Genomic DNA, 23057 nt, shown 5'->3' with positions numbered 1-23057 from the left:
AAGCGCCCCTGTCGCCATGGTGCGCCGGATCTCTCCGGTGCCCTTCCGCCCCATTTCCCAGCGCGGTGGGCGGGTGGGCGTGGCGCTGTTGCGCAGCGGGCGGGCAGGCACAGCGCGATCTCTCCGGCGCCCGCCCGCCCCGTTTCCCAGCGTGGTGGGCAGGTGGGCGCCGCGCACAGCTGCGCGGCGGGCCGGCGGGCCAGCGGGCGGGCCGGCGCCATGGTGCCCTGCGCCACCGGGGGTCTACGACAAGCCGGCCCTGGCTTTTCTCCATTTCTGCAGTCACACAATCAATCAATCAATAGCTGAACTGGGTTCCCCACAGTCACAAAAACAAATTAACCAAAAAAGCCTCAAAAACAAAAACTCAAAATAAATAGCAAAAACAAAAGCACCAAACTTAATCCATTCCAGAAGTCCGTTTGACATCTGGAATGTTTGAAAACCAAGGCACATCTTCTGATTGGTGCAGGCACCCCGGAAACAATACCTGACAGTTGCAGCGGACGTTCGGCTTCCGAAAAACGTTCAAAAACCGGAACACTTACCGTACTTCTGGGTTTTCGGTGTTTGGGAACCAAGGCATTTGAGAACCAAGGTACCACTGTATATTCTTTTCTATGCACATTTACCCCTAATATATGCATTTTTGTAAACACTGTTTGGCTGAATAATGGCATCAAAAAAATGGGTTAAGTGTGAATTTTGAAGGCATCATATTTTGGTTCTCATATTGTTTCAGAAAGAGCAACTTATCCTGCTCCAACTCTTCCCCCTTTTCTTCCTAATGTAACACTAATGTCTCACAACAAATGAAACTGATATGTAGAAAACACAACTGGAAGAAAGCAACATTGCACATACTTTTGTAAACTAATAAATCTTTAATAAAAATATATTTTTAAAAAGGGGGGAGTGCAACTTAGGTTGAAAATGAGAATTAATTGTACATGACATGAGCTACGGTACACCTGTCAGAAAAGGGGTAGGGTGAAGTTAAAGGGGGACTGTGTTCTTCACGTGATCCATTAATTTGTCTGTCCAGCTCCAAAAGGTGACAAGTTTTGGCATTTTCTAAGAACCCCCAAGACCAGCAAGAAACCACTGCACTAACATTACTATTTCCACTTTGCAAAGAGTGTCCAAGGATTTCAGATGTAACTTAGGTATGGAAATTCTTACTTTCCATGTTCCACCTCTTCCAAGCTAAGTGAGTGGGTCACTGTCTCCAGCATTTCTGGAAACGAATCACACCCAACAGGGACACTTCTGCAAAGTTTTAAGAGGCCCACTGATTTTGAGATTGACATAGAAGCGCTTTTCACAAAGAACAAACATTGTCTCAAAAGCAATCTTTTCCCCTTTGATTCGGCTGCATGTGTCAGGACAATCATCACAGGATCTTGCCATCGTTATTGCAGGGCCCACATCTTCTCTCTCTCTCCTTTATTGTTATTTACACCAGATGAACTTCCGTCTCACAGATCCACTTGGCTACGGCACTGCAGGCTTCTGAGTTAACTCTGTTCCCCTTCAGCATCCCGCAGCTGTTCGCCTCAGCAAGACCTGTGACTTGCAATCTGCAGAACAGAGGAGAAAGTCAAGCAAAGAGCATTTGTCACAGGAAGGCCAAATCTGCTTTTTCACCTTGATAGTGATGGCATCTCTCCCCATACCCCCCTTTATACTCCTAAGCTGAGTTTCCAAATGTGCACTGTCCATTTTAAGCTATCATGAGCAATGCTTCTAGAATTGAGTGTCAGTTCCTTTCTCTTTAATCATTATTATTGTTGTTGTTGTTGTTGTTGTTGTTCAGTCGTTCAATCATGTCTGACTCTTCGTGACCCCATGGACCATAGCACGCCAGGCACTCCTGTCTTCCACTGCCTCCCGCAGTTTGGTCAGACTCATGTTGGTAGCTTCGAGAACACTGTCCAACCATCTCGTCCTCTGTCATCCCTTCTCCTAGTGCCCTCAATCTTTCCCAACATCAGGGTCTTTTCCAGGGAGTCTTCTCTTCTTATGAGGTGGCCAAAGTATTGGAGCCTCAGCTTCACGGTCTGTCCTTACAGTGAGCACTCAGGGCTGATTTCCTTCAGAATGGATAGGTTTGATCTTCTTGCAGTCCATGGGACTCTCAAGAGTCTCCTCCAGCACCATAATTCAAAAGCACAAATTCTTCGGAGATCAGCCTTCTTTATGGTCCAGCTCTCACTTCCACACATCACTACAGTGGTACCTCGGTTTACAAACACAATTGGTTCTGGAAGTCTGTACTTAACCTGAAGCGTACTTAACCTGAAGCGAACTTTCCCATTGAAAGTAATGGAAAGTGGATTAATCCGTTCCAGACAGGTCCGCTGAGTACTTAAACTGAAAATACTCAAACCGAGGCGTACTTAAACTGAGGTATGACTGTACTGGGAAAACCATAGCTTTAACTATAACTATATTTTTTATAGTTTAACTATATTTTTACTTACTGCTTTTTCTTCAAGGAGCTCAAGGTGGTGTACGTGGTTCTTGCCCGCACAATAACCTTGCAAGGTGGTTAGGCAAAGAGAGATTGGCCCAAAGTCACCCAGGGAACTTAATGGCCAAGAGGGGATTTGAACTCTGGTCTCCCAGGTCCCAGGCCAACATTCTAACCACTACACCACACTGGCTCTCTTAATGCTGATGTGCAAGTGTGCTGCAAGATATAGATGGCTTACTCTGATGCTTGGATTTTTTTCTGTGCCTGTTTCTTTCTGTTGAAGTGGGCAGGGGGAGGTTTTCCCTGTTGGAGTTTTCTTGTTTGCTTTATGTATGGTTTATGTGTGGCTTACTGTGTAATGTGTGTTTTCTTGCATGTGTTTCTCGCTCTTGATGTGGCCTTTTTTATGTTGTTCTACTCCTCTTTATGTCTTTTAGAATGCATGGAAGACATCACAATTTGACTGGAGAGTGTAATTGACTGATTAGCTCCCTGCACAGTGAAATCGTTACATGTATTGTGAAGCCCTAAATGGCCTCGGTCCAGTATACCTGAAGGAGCGTCTCCACCCCCATCGTTCTGCCTGGACACTGAGGTCCAGTACCGAGGGCCTTCTGGCGGTTCCCTCGTTGCGAGAAGCCAAGTTGCAGGGAACCAGGCAGAGGGCCTTCTCAGTAGTGGCGCCCGTCCTGTGGAATGCCCTCCCATCAGATGTCAAAGAGAAAAACAGCTACCAGATTTTTAGAAGACATCTGAAGGCAGTCTTGTTTATAGAGGCTTTAATTTTTTTTATTTTTTAAATAACATTTTATTAAATTTTCCAATTAACACACATTTATAAACATCCAACCAAAATGTGCAAATATTCAAAATATCACAGTAACATACATTATTCTTTTGATCTTTCCCACTATCTTCTATTTTGACTTCCCTCCCTCCCTTCATTAGGTTTTCTAATCAAAGCTTATCTCGCAGTTTCTTTGTTTCTTCCCCTTAAAGTCAGTTCGCAGGATTTATTTCAACCCTGCAAGAGTTTTTAAACTTCTACAGTTCTTTTCCATATAGTCCACGTATTTACTCCAGTCTTTTAGGAACCTTGCTTCCCCCTGGTTCCGGATCCCGCTAGTAAGTCTCGCTAATTCTGCATAGTCCATCATTTTTGTCTGCCACTCTGCAATCGTCGGTAAATCCTGTGTCTTCCATTTTTGGGGTAATAAAGTTCTAGCCGCTGTTGTTGCATACAAAAATAATACATTGTCTTCCTTTTTAATTTCTTGACCTATCATTCCTAACAAGAATAGTTCAGGTTTTTTAGGGAAAGTATATCTAAAAATCTTCTTCAATTCGTTATATATCATTTCCCAAAATTCTTTAACCTTATCGCACTTCCACCACATATGATAAAAGTCTCCTTCCTTCTCCTTACATTTCCAGCACATTCTATTATTCATTCTATACATTTTAGATAATTTTACTGGAGTTAAATACCATCTATATATCATCTTCCAAAAATTCTCTTTCAAAGCGGTACATGCGGTAAATTTTAACGTTTGATTCCATAGTTTCAACCAGCTATCATATTCTATGTTATGCCCAAAATCTTTTGCCCATTTAATCATCACCTCTTTTGTCAATTCATCTTTTGTGTGCCATTCTAACAACAAATCATACATCCTAGACAATAATTTTGTTTTGCCTTCTAGCAGCTCTATATGGAATTTGGACTTCTTGTCCTCAAATCCTATCTTTTTATCTTTTGAGAATATATCATTTATTTGATGGTATTGCAACCAACTAGTCAAAGAGTCTTTAATTTCTTCATATGTCTTCAATTTCCATCCTTGTTCTGATTTCCTTAAAAAATTTTCATATGTTAATCTCTCTCCTTCCATATTAACCTTTTTTACTGTAAATACATCCACTGGCGAAATCCACCATGGGGTCTTAGTCTCTAACAGCATTTTATTTCTTTCCCATACTTCAAACAATGATCTTCTTATCACATGGTTCGTGAATCCTCTATGTGCTTTTTTCTTATCATACCATAAATATGCATGCCAACCGGCTCTGTTGTTGTATCCTTCCAAATCTAACAAGTCAGTGTTACCCAGTGTTATCCAATCTTTTATCCAGCAGAGGCAGGACGCCTCAAAGTATGTTCTTAAGTCCGGCATGGAGAATCCGCCTCTTTCTTTTTTGTCGATCAAAATTTTATATTTTATTCTTGGTTTCTTCCCTTGCCAGACAAATCTTTGCAACTCTTTTTGCCATTCTTTGAATTGTCCTGTCCCCTTTATTATTGGTATTGTTTGAAATAAGAATAACATTTTGGGTAGCACGTTCATCTTTATAGCTGCTATTCTGCCTAGATACGACAACTTCAATCTATTCCATACTTCTAAATCTTTCTTTATTTCTTTCCAAACCGGTTCATAATTATCATTGAACAAATTTATATTCTTTGCTGTCATCCATATTCCTAAATATTGTACTTTTTTGCGATTGCAATACCATATCTTTGTTGTAGCTCCTCTTTTTCCTCTTTCTCTAGATTTTTTATCATCATCTTCGTTTTTTGTTTATTCAACTTAAATCCAGCCAAGAGTCCAACTTCTTCTATTTTACAGGCAAACAAGTCTTATGGGCTGAGATCAGGCAGATCAAACAGATACAGTTTAAGGCTTACAGCAGGTTCCGTTCCTCCAGCAGGATAACAAAGTAACTTTATGAAAGTTCCAAAGCAACTTTAAACAAAGACAGTCTGTTGCCTCACTAGAAATAGCAGAGGTCTTCAGTGTAACTCACTCAGCAGATAGTTTCGGTTTCCCGTCTCCATTCCTGCGATTTTGTTACTGCGCCATCTTCCACACCGCTGCTGGGACGGACCCCCTTTTTACGCCCTCAGCCATCCAAATTCGCCAGATTTTAAATAGATCTTAATTTCTCCTTTATAAATCACGAATTACTTATCTTTTGGAAGCTCACCGCTCTACATTGGAAGCCAGAGACTGCGCTTAATGAGGCTAGTGGTCTTCTCCCCTTCGCGCCCGCAGCTCGATCCCTTCCCCAGCTCTCCACGCAAATAGCGCAAGAAATCCGGGGTGCAGGAGAGCACGCTGGGCACTGCTGGGTGCCACGACCCTCAGGTAACCCCCCCTGAGGTTTTTGAAGGTCCGCAGAGCCTTTGCAGTACCTCCGTGCGCCCCAAAAAGCTCAGGATTCCCCGAGGGGCTATCCCGCGCTTCCAAAGATGTCCGCGGTGAACTGGAAGTCTGTTTATAGAGGCTTTTAATTCTTAATCGATTATTTTATTCTTCTGTTGGAAGCCGCCCAGAGTGGCTGGGTAAACCCAGCCAGATGGGCAGGGTATAAGTAATATGTTGTTGTTGTTGTTGTTGTTGTTGTTGTTGTTGTTGTTGTTGTTGTTGTTGTTGTTATCATTAATGTATTGTGAATTCCACAGATGAGCAAGCCAGGATATTAACAATATAACAAGAACAAGAACATCCCATTTCCATTGCAATCAGAAAAGGAAGGAAGGAAGGAAAAGAAAAAAGAGAAAATGAAAGAGAGAGAGAGAGAGAGAGAGAGAGAGAGAGAGAGAGAGAGAGAGAGAGAGAGAGAGAGAATTACCATATCTGCTCTCATCATGGTTTGAGCCTTTGATGTCTGCATATTTAAAGATAAGTCAGCACAAGCAAGTGTCATGAAGCAGATAATGATCTCGAAGGGTAGATAACTGTACAGTAAAATAGAAGAAAACTGTAGAGGAGGTGCAGAATAACACTGGGGGTAGAAGAACCACACACATTTCCAGCCAGTATGAAACTGTGGGATGGAAATACTCACAGTGTGTCATTTAGTGGGGAGCCATCTACCCAAGACCATTCATGTGCAGGAGGCATGGTGGTCACTCCAATCCACAGAAGTTGCCCTCCTTCAGTTTTATGATGTATGAAATCCTGTCAAGGATATAAGAAGGACGTCGTAGGGTTGCCATATGTCCTCTTTTTCCAGGACACACCCTCTTTTCCAGGTCTGGTTGACACATGTCCTGTTTTTTCCAGACACACTATATTTTTCAGAATTAAAATCTGTGTCTGGGTAGATTTTTAAAATTTGCCCAAATGTGTGTGTGTGTGTTTTGTTTACAGTAACCTAAGGATTTTGTTGTTGTTGTTCTTTTAAAAAAACAATTTTAAAAGCCCCATGTGTCACACTCCCATCCCTCGCCATTTTTCATGAATGGAACGGGAACATTCCGCAGCATGCACACGCCCTCTTCCCCAGGGCCAATGAGGATCAGCGGCTGTAGGCCAGCGTTGTGGTCACATGGGCGCTTGTAGTTACAGGGCCCGTGGCTCTACTCCAGCAGGCTCTTTAAAGTTAAGAACATTGCTACCAGCAATATATTACAACTTCTATAGCTTACATATACTAGGGGTGTTTAAAATGAGAGTCATCACAGCGATCCGTATTTAGGCAAAGGTGTCCTCCTTTCTGCTCTTCTGAATATAGCAACCCTAGAAATATGCATTCATAGATTGAACTTTAAGGCAGCTGGTTCTGATGTTAGCGTTAGATAGACCTCACATTTAAGCTCTGCTTCTGAACAATGGCAGGTTTCACAACACGCACCCAGAGCCGTATTTCCCATAGGGCTTAGTGGTGCGTCGCGCCAGGGCGCCGGGCCTTTCAGGGGCTCCCCAGCAAGTGGGTGAGCTGCATGGCTTTGCTGGCGGCCTCCCCTTTCCCTGCACGCCCTCCCAAGCCTCTGTGAGGATCGCTCTCCTCCTGAGGAGGCTTGGGAGAGAAGCTGTGTTAAGACCAGCAAGGCTGAATCTGGTCGTAAATGCCAACTAATACCAGCTGGACTCAGCAGAGTAATCGCAGGCACAGCAGAAACTTCTTGGTCGCAGATGTAGGCAGGTAGTATGGACACAGGAACTCACTGCCACTAGTACTGAGTAACTATGTACAGCTTTATTTACAAAGAAAAAAACAAACAGAACATAGATCAGTACTTCTCTCTCTCTCTCTATACAACCACATGCTCCAATACACAGACTCTCCAGAACTCTCCACACAGAGCACATGTTCACTCTCAGTCTTTAAAGGTTTCTACACCAATCACCTACCTAGCTGTTGCTAGGCTTCCATCACCAGGCAGATTATGAGCCCCTGGAGATGGCTGATTCACCCTTCTGGGCATGTTGCCAGTTCTTAATTGCCATGTGACCAGATGCACATCTTCACACAGCCAAAAACCTCAACAAGCTGCTCTTTCCTCCCGCTGAGGCTTGGGAGGGGTACAGCTTCACTCCCAAGCCTCTGTGGGGCTTAGCTGCCAAGTATCCTGTTTTTCGTGGGGAAACCCCGGATTTTAATCCGTTTCCTGCTGTTCTCCTGAATGGAGAAAAATCCCGGAAATCCCCCGGATTTCCTACCTGCCAGGCAGCCTCCATTTTGATTGCCGCTCTTCCCATGTGTGGGCACCGGAAATCGGGCAGAGCGGCATCGGAAGTCGCTTCTACGCATGCCCGGCGACCATCTTGATGGTGTCCGGCCATGCGGCCACCACCAAGATGGCTGCCACCAAGATGGCCACCGGACATGCATAGAAGCTACTTCCAGTGCTGCTCTGCCCGATTTCCGGTGCCCACACATGGGAAGAGCGGCCCCGGAAGTTGCTTCTATGCAACTTCTGGTGCCGCGCCACTGCTGATCCCGCATTTTTCAGCGGGAGACTTGGCAGGTATGCTGTGGGGATCGCTCTCCCGCAGAGGCATGGGGGAGAGTTGTGGGCCCCCTGGCTGGCAGTGTGCAGCTACAGCCACCCCAACACTATCCATGATAATTTGGGGGCATTGGGTGGATATTTGTACCCCGGCGTCACATCTGCTAAAGACGGCCCTTCACGCACCCCCTCAACTCTGTCCAGCTGTTTGGAGTGGCCTCTCATAGGAAGATAGTGCCACCATTGTGACTCTGTGAACCACATAGAATCATAGAGTTGGAAGAGACCACAAGGGCCATCCAGTCCAACCTCCTGCCAAGCAGGAAACACCATCAAAGCGTTCCTGACAGATGGCTGTCAAGCCTCTGCTTAAAGACCTCCAAAGAAGGAGACTCCACCACACTCCTTGGCAGCAAATTCCACTGTCTGCATTACCCCTTACCAGCTATGAACATCATTCCAAAATTGCCCCTCCCCAGGTGCAATTAGGCTTGGGAGGAAAAAGCCTCCTTTAACAACAACTGAAGGTTTTTTTTAAAAAGCCTGATTGTGTGTGTGAACGTCTTGGAGATTGCACCTTGGGCGGGGGAAAGCTCTCGCCTCTGCAATATTCTTGGAAAATCAGAGCAGCCAAATGTGTCTTCTTGACATGAACAGGAAATTTTCTGGAAATGATGCAATAATCACTGCGGTGGCGTCATGGTTTAATCAGACTTTCTTTTTTAGCACAGGAACCAACTTCTCTCCCTAAGAATAACCCTCTGACAAGAGAAGAGTTTTCTGCAGCCAAGATTCTCTTAAAATAGAGCAGCACAGATATCTTTCAAAGGAATTTTCCAGATGTGACTTTTGCCAACTTCCTGACGTTTTTGTGTCAACATTTTCCATTCTAACTCAGTAGCAGAGACTTAATAATTCACAAGAGTTTGGCAAATTTGGGGGGGGGGTTGCATTTGAAAAAGAATGGAGAGGTAACCACTTGATAATTTTTTTACATTACTCTAATTCTAGGAAAACCTGTAAACCTTGGGAAAGGGGGCTACAGTATTTTTCTCTCAGAAAAGATGTATTGTGAGCCTACCAGTCAGAAAGCGTTCCAGCATTTTTGTAAGTTTGTAAGTCTATTATGCAGTAAACATTTTACAAAGCTATGGACTGGATCTCATTGACTTCAACAAGAAAGTTGTACATATTATTCTCAGCGCCACTCCTAAAGGCTTGACTATTGTTGTTTTGTAAAGGTACCCCTGACCGTTAGGTCCGTTAGGTCCAGTCGCGGACTACTCTGGGGTTGCGCACTCATCTCACTCTATAGGCCGAGGGAGCTGGCGTTTGTCCACAGACAGTTTTCCCGGGTCATGTGGCCAGCATGACTAAGCCGCTTCTGGCGAACCAGAGCAGCGCACAGAAACGCCGTTTACCTTCCCACCAGAGCAGTACCTATTTATCTAGTTGCACTTTGGCGTGTTTTTGAACTGCTAGGTTGGCAGGAGCAGGGACCAAGCAATGGGTCTGTTTCTCAACCCCCCCCCCCTTTTGTATTGGTGTGGTGATACAAGATTAAAAGATGATTATTTTGAGAAAACAAAAGCTCCACACTAGTTTTCAACTTCTTAGTTATAGTGTAAACTATTTTGTTTGTTTTACACCTTTCAGCATTCCCTTGTTCGCTGTATCCTTATCATCCTTTTCTCTCATGCAGCATAAAAATATCCAGTCATTTAATTCCTGGTGTTCATAGTAAATTGTCAGTTGGCTTGACCTTTTCATATCCCAATATATAAAGTGCCTCCCTGCCCCCCCCCAAACAAAAAATGCCCCACTACAAATGCAGCTGGCTATAGGGCCAAGGCATTCCATTCCATATGACATCAGGGACTAAAATTACCTCAGTTTACAGAGTCTTGAAATGACCTTTTGGAAGTCCCTCCTATTACACCTTAGAGCAGTGTTTCCCAACCTTGTGCCTCCAGATGTTTTGGGACTACAACTCCCATCATCCCTAGCTAGCAAGACCAGTGGTCAGGAATGATGGGAATTGTAGTCCGAAAACAGCTGGAGGTACAAGGTTGGGAAACACTGCCTTAGAGCAGGCTTCCTCAAACTTGGCCCTCCAGATGTTTTCAGACTACAATTCCCATCATCCCTGACCACTGGTCCTGCTAACTAGGGATCATGGGAGTTGTAGGCCAAAAACATATGGTGTTGTCTCTACGTTCTTCAGGGCACCTGGTGGATACTTTATACCTTCAACAAATCTAAGTGGAGATATTTTTCTCACTCAGCATCTATATTGTGTTTAAAATTCTTTTTATACATGTGACTGGCCCGTTGTAAGTTTTAATTGTGTGGCAAAATCCCATTGAAGCTCTTCACAGGAAGCGACTGAAATCAAATAAATAAAAGAGCAGAAAACCCAGCTCGACTGCGATGAAAATAAAAACAAAGAGGTGTCAGTACTTGTATCATGATGAATGGACTGTGGATGGCAGCACAAAATGCATAGCTGCCAAGTCTCCCGTATTCCCCGGGAAACCCCCGTTTTTCCAGCCGTTTCCCGCTGGCAGCCTGGATTTTTAAAAACCTCGTTAATCCCCCGGATTCTTACCGGCCCGGGGAGGCTCCTTCTGCGCATGTCTGGAGTCTCTGGACATGCGCAGAAGCGATTTCTGGCGCTGCGGCCATTTTGGAAATGGGCAGAGCATGCGTAGAAGCGACTTCCGGTGCCACTCTGCCCAGTTCCAAAATGGCCGCATCGTGACTTCCGGGGCTGAGGCCATTTTGGAAATGAGCAGAAGCATGCGCAGAAGCAACTTCCAGTGCTGCTCTGCCCAGTTCCAAAATGGCCGCAGCGCGACTTCCGGTGTCACGCCGATCCCGGATTTTTCAATCTGGGAGTTGGCACCTATGACAAAATGGCTGCCATAGGCAGCAAAAAAAGGAGGTGAGCGTACGCCATACTAGTAAGTACGGCACTACAAACAAAGTGCTGACTACATGTATCAACAAAATAAAGTTATTAATCAGGACTTACCAATTCCACCTGTTTTTGTATCACAGCAAGTTGAGAGTCTTTTGCTGCACAGTCATTCCGGCTCTTGTTCCAGGTTTCCTTCTCTCTGGAAATCCAGTAGCACTTGTCTCCATGGCGCTGCCAGTTTTCAGGGCAGAGCCTGCAATCTGAATTCTCTGGAAGAAGACAAAACCACGAGGCCAGGTGTGCTGTTAGAGGGCATCCCAATGAGCCCAAGCACCAGGCCCCAAAGCTCCACCAGTTCTTTCAAAAGTGGGTGCTTTTTCCTGTGGTTGCGGGTTGCTATTTACTGTGGTTACAAGGTGGCTGTCTCTCTGAAAGCATGCCTAAATCTGCATCTTTACATATGTTAGCACCTGCAGATTTTATGCAATGGGCTTGTGTCCTGAGGTTTTTTTAAAAAACACAGCTAACATAGCCAACCCGATGCCCCCCAGATGTTGAGAACTACAACTTCCATTATCCATGACAGTTGGCCATGCAAATTGATGGGTGCTGCGTTCCAAAACATCTGGAGGGCACCATGTTGGCGACCCCTGATCTAGCAACACCTAGTTTGTTGTGGTCAACAAAAGAGGTTTAAAGACTGCCTCAAGGCAAATCTTTAAAAATGTAGCATAAACACTGACAACTGGGAAACACTGGCTTGTGAGCGCTCCAGTTGGAGCCTTTACCAAAGGTGTCATGGGCTTTGAAGACACTCCAACTCAGGATGCAAGGGAGAAACGTGCTAAGAGGAAGGCACGCTTGGCAAATCCTCACCATGATCAACTCCCACCCGGAAACCAATGTCCCCACTGTGGAAGGACGTGTGGATCCAAAATTGGCCTCCACAGTCACTTACGGACTTGCTGTTAACACTGTGTTTATGGAAGACAATCTTACTCGGCTATGAGTGATCGCCAAAGAAGAAGAAGCAACACTTGCCCCTAGGTAGAAGCTCATATTGCTTTACTTGAACCAGTTCTTTTGTTAATCATATATTTTACAACCTTTTCATTGGAATCAATGGGATCCACAAGCCTTTGACTTTAGCTGGATCATCATTGTGCCTGTATTCCTGTTGACCAAAGGCTACTGAAAGCTCAGGTGTTACCTGCTACGTGATTGCCATGTGGCCTGCACAGAAACTGCCGCAGAGCCTGACACTGCTCTGGGGTGGTCCTGGTCTGCTGTGTTTCATTGCTGGGTCCTGGGCAGGATTGGGCCTTCTCCAGAGCTTGTTTCATCTGAAAAACTTTAAAAGGCATTACCATTTAGGTGATCAGCAAGATGAGGGTAATGGTATGCTTAAGATTTATTGGAAAAGAAAATGCCGTTTACCTTCCCGCCACAGTGGTACCTACTTGTCTACATGCACTGGCGTGCTTCATTAAGTACAGTTTGGGGGTAATGTTCAGTCTTAAGGTCCTTACCCCAAAAGCTGAGCGCTATCATGGCTCCCACTAGAATGAAGATTGTAACACATCCAGACACAATGATGAAGCGATGCCGTCGAGCTTGTCTGAGCAGGTCATCTACAAGAGCCAGCAATAGGAGAGCGAGCTTACCCTGTTTCTCATATTTTAAGACATACGCATAAAATAAGCCATAGCAGGATTTTTAAGCATTCAAGGAATATAAGCCATACCCCGAAAATAAGACATAGTGATAGGTGCAGCAGCAATGCCGGCCGCAGCAGGAGAAGGAAGAAAAAAATAAGACATCCCTTGAAAATAAGCCATAGTGTGTTTTTTTGAGGAAAAAATAAATATAAGACATGTCTTATAATATGAGAAACACGGTAGTATGAGGGCATCTGAACAAAGGCCTATCCATCCTGCTTTCTGCAGTGTCCAATACCAGCTGCATTGCATCTTTCACAAGGTGCCCCATGATATTCTTGTAAAGAAGCTGGTAAAATGCGGGCTAGACAATGCTACCATTCAGTGGATTTGTAACTGGCTGACTGACCAAACCCAAAGGGTGCTCATCAATGGCTCCTCCTCATCCTGGAGAGTAGTGACTAGTGGGGTGCCACAGGGTTCTGTCTTGGGCCCAGTCTTATTCAACATCTTTATCAATGACTTGTATGATGGGCTTGAGGGCATCCTGAGCAAGTTTGCAGATGACACCAAATTGGGAGGGGTGGCTAATACCCCAGAGGACAGGATCACACTTCAAAATGACCTTAACAGATTAGACAACTGGGCCAAAGCAAACAAGATGAATTTTAACAAGGAGAAATGTAAAGTACTGTTGTTGTTGTTTAGTCGTTTAGTCGTGTCCGACTCTTCGTGACCCCATGGACCATAGCACGCCAGGCACTCCTGTCTTGCACTGCCTCCCGCAGTTTGGTCAAACTCATGTTCGTAGCTTCGAGAACACTGTCCAACCATCTTGTCCTCTGTCGTCCCCTTCTCCTAGTGCCCTCAATCTTTCCCAACATCAGGGTCTTTTCCAAGGATTCTTCTCTTCTCATGAGGTGGCCAAAGTATTGGAGCCTCAGCTTCACGATCTGTCCTTCCAGGGAGCACTCAGGGCTGATTTCCTTAAGAATGGATAGGTTTGATCTTCTTGCAGTCCATGGGACTCTCAAGAGTCTCCTCCAGCACCATAATTCAAAAGCATCAATTCTTCGGCGATCAGCCTTCTTTATGGTCCAGCTCTCACTTCCATACATCACTACTGGGAAAACCATAGCTTTAACTATACGGACCTTTGTCGGCAAAGTGATGTCTCTGCTTTTTAAGATGCTGTCTAGGTTTGTCATTGCTTTTCTCCCAAGAAGCAGGCGTCTTTTAATTTCGTGACTGCTGTCACCATCTGCAGTGATCAAGGAGCCCAAGAAAGTAAAATCTCTCACTGCCTCCATTTCTTCCCCTTCTATTTGCCAGGAGGTGATGGGACCAGTGGCCATGATCTTGTTTTTTTTGATGTTGAGCTTCAGACCATATTTTGCGCTCTCCTCTTTCACCCTCATTAAAAGGTTCTTTAATTCCTCCTCGCTTTCTGCCATCAAGGTTGTGTCATCTGCATATCTGAGGTTGTTGATATTTCTTCCGGCAATCTTAATTCCGGCTTGGGATTCATCTAGTCCAGCCTTTCGCATGATGAATTCTGCATATAAGTTAAATAAGCAGGGAGACAATATACAACCTTGTCGTACTCCTTTCCCAATTTTGAACCAATCAGTTGTTCCATATCCAGTTCTAACTGTAGCTTCTTGTCCCACATAGAGATTTCTCAGGAGACAGATGAGGTGATCAGGCACTCCCATTTCTTTAAGAACTTGCCATAGTTTGCTGTGGTCGACACAGTCAAAGGCTTTTGCATAGTCAATGAAGCAGAAGTAGACGTTTTTCTGGAACTCTCTAGCTTTCTCCATAATCCAGCGCATGTTTGCTATTTGGTCTCTGGTTCCTCTGCCCTTTCGAAATCCAGCTTGCACTTCTGGGAGTTCTCGGTCCACATACTGCCTAAGCCTGCCTTGTAGAATTTTAAGCATAACCTTGCTAGCGTGTGAAATGAGCGCAATTGTGCGGTAGTTGGAGCATTCTTTGGCACTGCCCTTCTTTGGAATTGGGATGTAGACTGATCTTCTCCAATCCTCTGGCCATTGCTGAGTTTTCCAAACTTGCTGGCATATTGGGTGTAGCACCTTAACAGCATCATCTTTTAAAATTTTAAATAGTTCAGCTGGAATATCATCACTTCCACTGGCCTTGTTATTAGCAATGCTTTCTAAGGCCCATTTGACTTCACTCTCCAAGATGTCTGGCTCAAGGTCAGCAACCACACTATCTGGGGTGTATGAGACCTCCATATCTTTCTGGTATAATTCCTCTGTGTATTCTTGCCACCTCTTCTTGATGTCTTCTGCTTCTGTTAGGTCCTTACCACTTTTGTCCTTGATTATGGTAATCTTTGTACAAAATGTTCCTTTCATATCTCCAATTTTCTTGAACAGATCTCTGGTTTTCCCCATTCTATTGTTTTCCTCTATTTCTTTGCATTGCTCATTTAAGAAGACCCTCTTGTCTCTCCTTGCTGTTTTTTGGAAATCTACATTCAGTTTCCTGTATCTTTCCCTATCTCCCTTGCATTTTGCTTGCCTCCTCTCCTCCGCTATTTGTAAGGCCTCGTTGGATAGCCATTTTGCTTTCTTGCATTTCCTTTTCCTTGGGATGGTTTTCGTTGCTGCCTCCTGTATAATGTTACGAGCCTCCATCCATAGTTCTTCAGGCACTCTGTCCACCAAATCTAAATCCTTAAACCTGTTCCTCACTTCCACTGTGTATTCATAAGGGATTTGATTCAGATTGTATCTTACTGGCCCAGTGGTTTTTCCTACTTTCTTCAGTTTAAGCTGGAATTTTGCTATAAGAAGCTGATGATCTGAGTTACAGTCAGCTCCAGGTCTTGTTTTTGCTGACTGTATAGAGCTTCTCCATCTTTGGCTGCAGAGAATATAATCAATCTGATTTCGATGCTGCCCATTTGGTGATATCCATGTGTAGAGTCGTCTCTTGTGTTGTTGGAAGAGAGTGTTTGTGATGACCAGCTTGTTCTCTTGACAGAACTCTATTAGCCTTTGCCCTGCTTCATTTTGAACTCCAAGGCCAAACTTGCCAGTTGTTCCTTTTATCTCTTGATTCCCTACTTTAGCATTCCAATCCCCTGTAATGAGAAGAACATCCTTCTTTGGTGTCATTTCTAGAAGTTGTTGTAGGTCTTCATAGAATTGGTCAATTTCACTTTCTTCAGCACCGGTAGTTGGTGCATAAACTTGGATTACTGTGATGTTAAAAGGTCTGCCTTGGATTCGTATCGAGATCATTCTGTCATTTTTGAGATTGCATCCCATTACAGCTTTTGCCACTCTTTTGTTGACTATGAGGGCCACTCCATTTCTGCTACAGGATTCTTGCCCACAGTAGTAGATATGATAGTCACCCGAACTGAATTCGCCCATTCCCTTCCATTTTAGTTCACTGATGCCCAGGATGTCGATATTTATTCTTGTCATCTCATTTTTGACCACATCCAGCTTACCTCCACTCATGGTTCTTACATTCCAGGTTCCTATGCAATATTTTTCTTTACAGCATCGGACTTTCCTTTCGCTTCCAGGCATATCCGCAACTGAGTGTCCTTTCGGCTTTGGCCCAGCCGCTTCATCAGCTCTGAATCTACTTGTACTTGTCCTCCGCTCTTCCTCAGTAGCATGTTGGACGCCTTCCGACCTGAGGGGCTCATCTTCCAGCGTCATAACTTTTATATGCCTGTTGTCTTTGTCCATGGAGTTTTCTTGGCAGGGATACTGGAGTGGCTTGCCAGTTCCTTCTCCAGGTGGATCACGTTTAGTCAAAACTCTCCACTATGACCTGTCCAACTTGGGTGGCCCTGCATGGCATAGCTCATAGCTTCTCTGAGTTATTCAAGCCCCTTCGCCACGACAAGGCATTGATCCATGAAGGGGTGTAAAGTACTACACTTGGGCAAAAAAAAAAAAAAATGAAAGGCACAAATACAGGATGGGAGACACCTGGCTTGAGAGCAGTACATGTGAAAAGGATCTAGGAGTCTTGGTAGACCACAAACTTTACATGAGTTAACAGTGGGATGCAGCAGCTAAAAAAGCCAATGCAATTCTGGGCTGCATCAATAGGAGTATAGCATCTAGATCTAGGGAAGTAATAGTACCACTGTATTCTGCTCTGGTCAGACCTCACTTGGAGTACTGTGTCCAGTTCTGGGCACCACAGTTCAAGAAGGATACTGACAAGCTGGAACATGTCCAGAAGAGGGCAACCAAAATGGTCAAAGGCCTGGTAACGATGCCTTATGAGGAACGGCTTAGGGAGCTGGGTATGTTTAGCCTGGAGAAGAGAAGGTTAAGGGGTGATAGCCATGTTCAAATATATAAAAGGATGTCATATAGGGGAGGGTGAAAGGTTGTTTTCTGCTGCTCCAGAAAAGCGGACACGGAGCAATGGATTCAAACTGCAAGAAAGAAGATTCCACCTAAACATTAGGAAGAACTTCCTGACAGTAAGAGCTGTTCGACAGTGGTATTTGCTGCCAAGGAGTGTGGTGGAGTCTCCTTCTTTCGAGGTCTTTAAGCAGAGGCTTGACAGGCATATGTCAAGAATGCTTTGATGGTGATTCCTGCTTGGCAGGGGGCTGGACTGGATGGCCCTTGTGGTCTCTTCCAACTTTATGATTCTATGATTCTAAGCCTGGTTGAAGAGTGATGAGCTACCCTCAGTCCTTCTAATAAACTTCCTTTGCTCACCACCAAAAAAAACAAAAACAAGAGAAAGATGACTTGGCCAACACAGAACTGATCTTAACCACTTCCTGTGAAGTTGCATAAGAACAGGCCATTAAAAACAGCAGTGTCTTATCACCCCAGGCAGATTTATTGTCATATAAGTTTCCTGCAGCCCTATACATTTTCTTGCCTGAACAAGATGACACTGTTCTGATATTCCACATACTGGTCAAAAGAAATGGCAGTTGACTCTCACTTCCAACTCTGGCATTAGGGCAATCTCCACTACACATGGAGGTAGCAGGCAGCAAAAGGTAGAAATATTTTTTAAAAAACAGTGAAACTGTCAAAAAAACAGAGAGCTTCCTTTTATACAGTGACTCATAAGGAGATCAAACCACAGACTGAAAGGTGAGAGTGACTCATAAATGGACCAGATGTTTGAATCTGGAATGGACCATGAATCTTAGAGGCTGTAGACAATCCTACCACAATTAAACACCATAATAATAAACACCATAATAATAATAATAAAGTCAAATGTGCGGTAAAAATAGGGTTGTGGGGGGAATGCGTCTCTTGGGAACCAGAGGAACCAGGCAGAGGGCCTTCTCGGTAGCGGCACCCACCTTCCATCAGATGTCAAGGAAATAAGCAGCTATCCTAATATAAAAAGACATCTGAAGGCAGCCCTGTTTAGGGAAGTTTTTAATATTGAATGCTGTATTTTTTTAATATTCGATTGGGAGGCGCCCAGAGTGGCTGGGGAGACTCAGCCAGATGGCTCGGCCGGTGGCGGCTCAGCTGGAGGAGGCAAGGGGCGGACCAAGGGCCAGGGGCGCTGCCCCCGCATGGTGCCCCCGCCAGACTGGAGCTAGGGGCGGCCCGCCCCCTACGCTCCTCCCTTGCTACACGCCTGACTGGACTTGCCTCAGGATCCAGACATGCAAGGGAAGTCTATTGTTCTTTGGCTGGTGGGTAGAGGATGTGATGGCGATGACCAATGAGGAAGTGGGAGAGAAGAGGGGTGGAGATTCACTCGGGATAATGCCATTATCCAAGAGGCTGGCTTCTATAGCCTCTCTGTGTGAAGTTAGAAAAAAGAGAAAGGACTGTAAGAAACTTTTCCTTTTCTTTATACTTTCCTGGACAACCGGCCGGAAGCTGCCGAGAGCCTCCTGACACCTTATTATTGTTTTTTTGAACATACAGAAAATGCATCCATAATTGCTACCCTACTCGTGTGGACATGCGCCTACACCTGTTAAAACAGATACACTGAAATGACACAGGAAATAGCAAAAAACCCTCTCAGAATCCGCTAGACACTTTCGTCAGGGGGCAAATTATTTTCCAGTTCTCATGTGTGTCAATCCGTCGTGTCACATGCGTGCATCACAAACCCAACCACAGAGTCTTCTAAAAGGAAATATGGAGGTGTTGGCAATTAAGTATTGTTAATATCTATGTCAAATAAATAAATAAGAAAACACGTATTTTTTTCCTATCTAAAATTTGTTTTCCATCTTCACTCCAAGAAGCTCAAGATGACAAACATATTGTAATACGTTAGGGGTTGAACTAAACGGGGGGGGGGCGGTCGTGTGGGTGTTTCCCCCCCCAGTTTCCTCCAAGCCTGTGATTTTATAGCTGTAAAATGAGATTACTGCAGAGGCAGGGACTGGCAAACTCGACTTTATGGCAGATTGAGGGTCTCTCCTGGCCAAAACTGCATCTCCCCATTGGGGTCTCCAATTTTAGCGGTGGCCTGTGCGGCACCTCCCGTAGTTTGGTCAAACTCAAACTACAAACTACAGACTACAAACTACAAACTACAGACCAAACTACGGGAGGCAGTGGAAGACAGGAGTGCCTGGCGTGCTATGGTCCATGGGGTCACGAAGAGTCGGACACGACTAAACGACTAAACAACAAGTGCGGCACCTAAATTCAGCGCCCCCCCCCACTGTCAGAGGTATGGGCAGGAGTCAGGCTCTGGGGCCTGTAGTGCTTTGCAGGACTGGGGCCTGCCTCAGCTTGTGCTGGAGAAGCAAGGAGTGGCCACTCAGGTGAGACCTCAGCTTGTGCTGGAGAGGCAAGGAGTGGTCACTCAGGTGAGGCCACTTGATACCTCACTGCACCTGGTGGCAGGAGCTGGGAGGGATAAAAGCTTAGCATTTCCCTTCAGCTCTTTGCCACAGCAACGCTATCCCTGCCTGGTTGCCTCTGGCCTCTTGCTCCTTGGACCCTTGCCTTGCTGATGCCTTGATCCTTGGACCCTCGCCTTGCCGACGCCTTGATCCTCGACCCTTGGACCTTTGCCTTGCCGACGCCTTGCTCCCTGACTCCCAGACCTTCGCCTCTGCCTTGCTCCTTGACCCTGCGACTGCCTGCTGCTGGACCCTCAGCCCTGCACCTGTCCCTGCTTCTACATCACCATCTTGCCTCTGGTCCTGACGTCCTCAGTCAGGGCTTCAACCGCCCACTGACCCGACCGTGACACCCACCTCACCTTCCATTCTACATAATAGTTGCTGAGCCCCCTGTGGCACCCTTCCCCCCCCCCGAGGCTCCCCACCCAATGTGGCCAAACTGGTCACATTCCCCTAAATCTGCCTCTGCCCCATGTCTTTCTACCCAAAATACATAGGTCCTATCCACACCATATTCCTTTACCACTTTAGCAGTCATGGAGAATCCTGGGAACTGTTGTTCGTTGAGGATGCAGGGGTTTGTAACTCTGTAGAGTCAGCACCCTTACCAGACTACCTTCCCCAGGGTTCTATGTGACTGCTGAGGGGTGTAAGAGTGCTTTAAATGTATGGTGTGACCAGGGCTGTCTTAAGCCCATCCAGCGCCCTGGCGCTAAGGTCCCTCCAGAGCCTCTCCAAGGGCCCGGGAGTGCCAAGCGGACCGCGGCAGCAGCGGGAGGCCACCTCCGAGGACTCCGCGCTGCGCCTCCTTCTCGTTTCCCCAGTGCTGGGTTCCGTTCAGTCAAGCTTCGCCACCAGCGCGCGCATCGCGGGACCAGCAAGAGCTGCTTGGGCGCTGTGCGCGCGCTGGTAGCAAAGCTCGACTGAGCGGAACCCAGCGCTGGGAAAATGAGAAGGAGGTGCAGCACAGAGTCCTTGGAGAAGGAGCGCAGTCCTGGCCAGATCGCCCGAACCCTGCGCTCACTTGGCGCCCTTCCAGCGCCCTCCAGCGCCCTCCAGCGCCCGGCGCCGTGGTTCTCCGCGCCACTAGCCTCTATGGCTAGGATGGGCCTGGGTGTGACCACTTAGAGGTATGAATACTGCCGTAGTGTGACTTTCTCTGCCTCTCCCTCAGTCCTTGGTTGCTGTTGGTGACAGCTCACTGTCTGTGAAAGGCAAGGAGCGATAATCTGCACATTATGTACCAAGAGACCAAAAAAAGGGCAAATCTTTTGTAACACGTACTCTCATCTTACCATCTTTCCAGTGCCAGGTAAAAATTCACTTCTCCCAGAGGTTTGATGGATGACAGCTGCGTACCCACCATGTAGTTAAAGCGCATTTACAGCACATGCCTTCCCCCAAGGAATCCTGGGAACTGTAGTTTGTTAAAGGTGCTGGGAATTGTAGCTCTGTTGGGTATAGACTACAGTCCCCAGTATTATTTGGGGGTAAGTCATGTGCTTCCATCTCTAGAAGAAGACTTGCCACTTGGAAGAAAGACAGAAGGCGCTCAACATTTAACGCACATTTGAATGCTTAGCAGAAAAGTAGGGAAGGGCATACCTTATCCGCATTAATACGGAAACCAAGTAGTGAAAACTGGTCACTTGAACACTCCCTACGATGTCTGTGACATGCTAAATCGCCACAGTTGCTTTCCTTAACAACTTAGAGAACTCCCAATTTGTACAAGTAACCCGTTATTTACCTTGCATCGGGAATTTGGGCTTGTGCCTTCCTTGATTCTCCCTCGGTCGGAAGTTAAAGTAGCAGGGCGCATCTTCCACCTGACAATGTACCCGAGTTAGATGTGATCCCTTGTTCATGATCCAAACCCCTGAGGCAGAGTAGCCCTCTGATCGTCAGGCTCGGCTCTGAGGGGAAGCAGCTCTTGACAGTTTGTCAGAGGCAGCAGAAAGGAGGTTGCACAGGAAATGGCACCTCATCAAACTTGACCAACCTTCAACACCTCTGCTAATATGTCTTTTGATTACTCAATGCTGCCTATAACCTTTAATAACAAAAAAAGTAAGAAAAAGGATAGAAACCAGTTTCCGTTGCAAGTTAGGGGGACCAATTTCAGAAGAGAAAAAAAAATCGCTCATCCTTTGCACCACCCATCCCTTGGTTGTCTCTCTCCCTATTGTATTGTCTTTGGAGCAGGGACCTAGGGCAGTGCTGTGTACATCAAGGGTTGGGGACCGGTTGCCCTCTCAGTGTTATTGTGCTCCTAATTCTCACCAGCCCTATCCAGAATGAGCAATGGTCAGGGAAGGTGGGAGTTGTAGTTCAGCAATGTCTGGAGGATATTGTGCCTGATGGAGCCAGCGTGGTGTAGTGGTTAAGAGCGATGGACTCGTAATCTGGTGAACCGGGTTCGCTTCCCTGCTCCTCCACATGCAGCTGCTGGGTGACTTTGGGCTAGTCACACTTCTTTGAAGTCTCTCAGCCCCACTCACCTCACAGAATGTTTGTTGTCGGGGAGGAAGGGAAAGGAGATCGTTAGCCGCTTTGAGACTCTTTCATGTAGTGATAAAGTGGGATATCAAGTCCAAACTCTCCTCCTCCTCCTCCTCCTCCTCCTCCTCCTCCTCCTCCTCCTCCTCCTCCTCCTCCTCCTCCTCCTCCTCCTCCTCCTCCTCCTCCTCCTCCTCCTCCTCCTCCTCCTTCTTCTTCTTCTTCTTCTTCTTCTTCTTCTTCTTCTTCTTCTTCTTCTTCTATAATTAGTCAAGGCCTCCTAGGCTGCAGTCCTAATCTCACATACCTGGAAGTAATTGAGATAACTGAATACAATAGGAGTTATTTCTGAGTACAATGTTTAGGATTTGCACTGCAAGTCTCTACTCTGTCAATGTACTTGAACTGGATGCGATCCCCTAATCATGATCAAAACTGGTGAGGTGGAGCAGATATCTGATTGTCAGGCTCAGCTCTGCAGGAGGAGCTCTTCACAGCTTCTCAGAGGCAGGCAAGAAGTTTGCACAGCAAACGGTGCCCCATAAAATCTCTGACAAACTAGTCCCTGAGAGACCAGGGCTCAAATCCCTTAATCAGCCATGAAACTCAGTGGGTGACCTTGGAGTCAGTCACAGGTTCTCACTTACCTCACATGCTTGTTGCGAGGATGAAATGTCTTCTTCTTCTTTGGTGATCACTCATAGCTGAGTAAGATTGTCTTCCATAAACACAGTTTTAGCAGTGAGTTTGTAAGTGACCGTGGAGGCCAATTCTGGATCCACATGTCCTTCCACAGTGGGGACATAGGTTTCTGGGTGGGAGTTGATCACAGTGAGGGTTTGCCAAGTGAAATATACTCGGAGTCCTGTAGTGACTTCATGCTCTTTATTGCAGCTTGTAAA

The 23057-nt window shown here is 45.8% G+C and overlaps 1 protein-coding gene across 2 annotated transcripts; it reads right to left on the bottom strand.

Annotated features, from left to right (window-relative positions):
- Positions 1–864: 864 nt before the first annotated feature.
- Positions 865–21590, bottom strand: LOC118076187 (killer cell lectin-like receptor subfamily B member 1B allele B). 2 transcript variants are annotated; one of them, XM_088663394.1, is made up of 6 exons: positions 21407–21590; positions 12663–12764; positions 12344–12484; positions 11248–11402; positions 6326–6438; positions 865–1580 (listed from the first exon to the last, which is right to left on the bottom strand). In XM_088663394.1, exons 1-6 carry the CDS (start codon positions 21522–21524, stop codon positions 1457–1459), a joined length of 753 nt encoding a protein of 250 aa, XP_088519520.1. In that variant the 5' UTR covers positions 21525–21590; the 3' UTR covers positions 865–1456. The 2 variants fall into 2 exon arrangements, with proteins under 2 accessions (XP_088519520.1, XP_088519521.1); XM_088663395.1 differs by lacking the exon at positions 12663–12764.
- Between the last annotated feature and the right edge of the window lie 1467 nt (positions 21591–23057).

Source organism: Zootoca vivipara, chromosome 2 (genome assembly GCF_965207765.1).
Source record: "Zootoca vivipara chromosome 2, rZooViv2.hap1.1, whole genome shotgun sequence".
Taxonomy (NCBI): Eukaryota; Metazoa; Chordata; class Lepidosauria; order Squamata; family Lacertidae; genus Zootoca; species Zootoca vivipara.
Note: the sequence above shows the minus strand (reverse complement) of the source record. Positions and strands in the feature narration are given on the sequence as shown.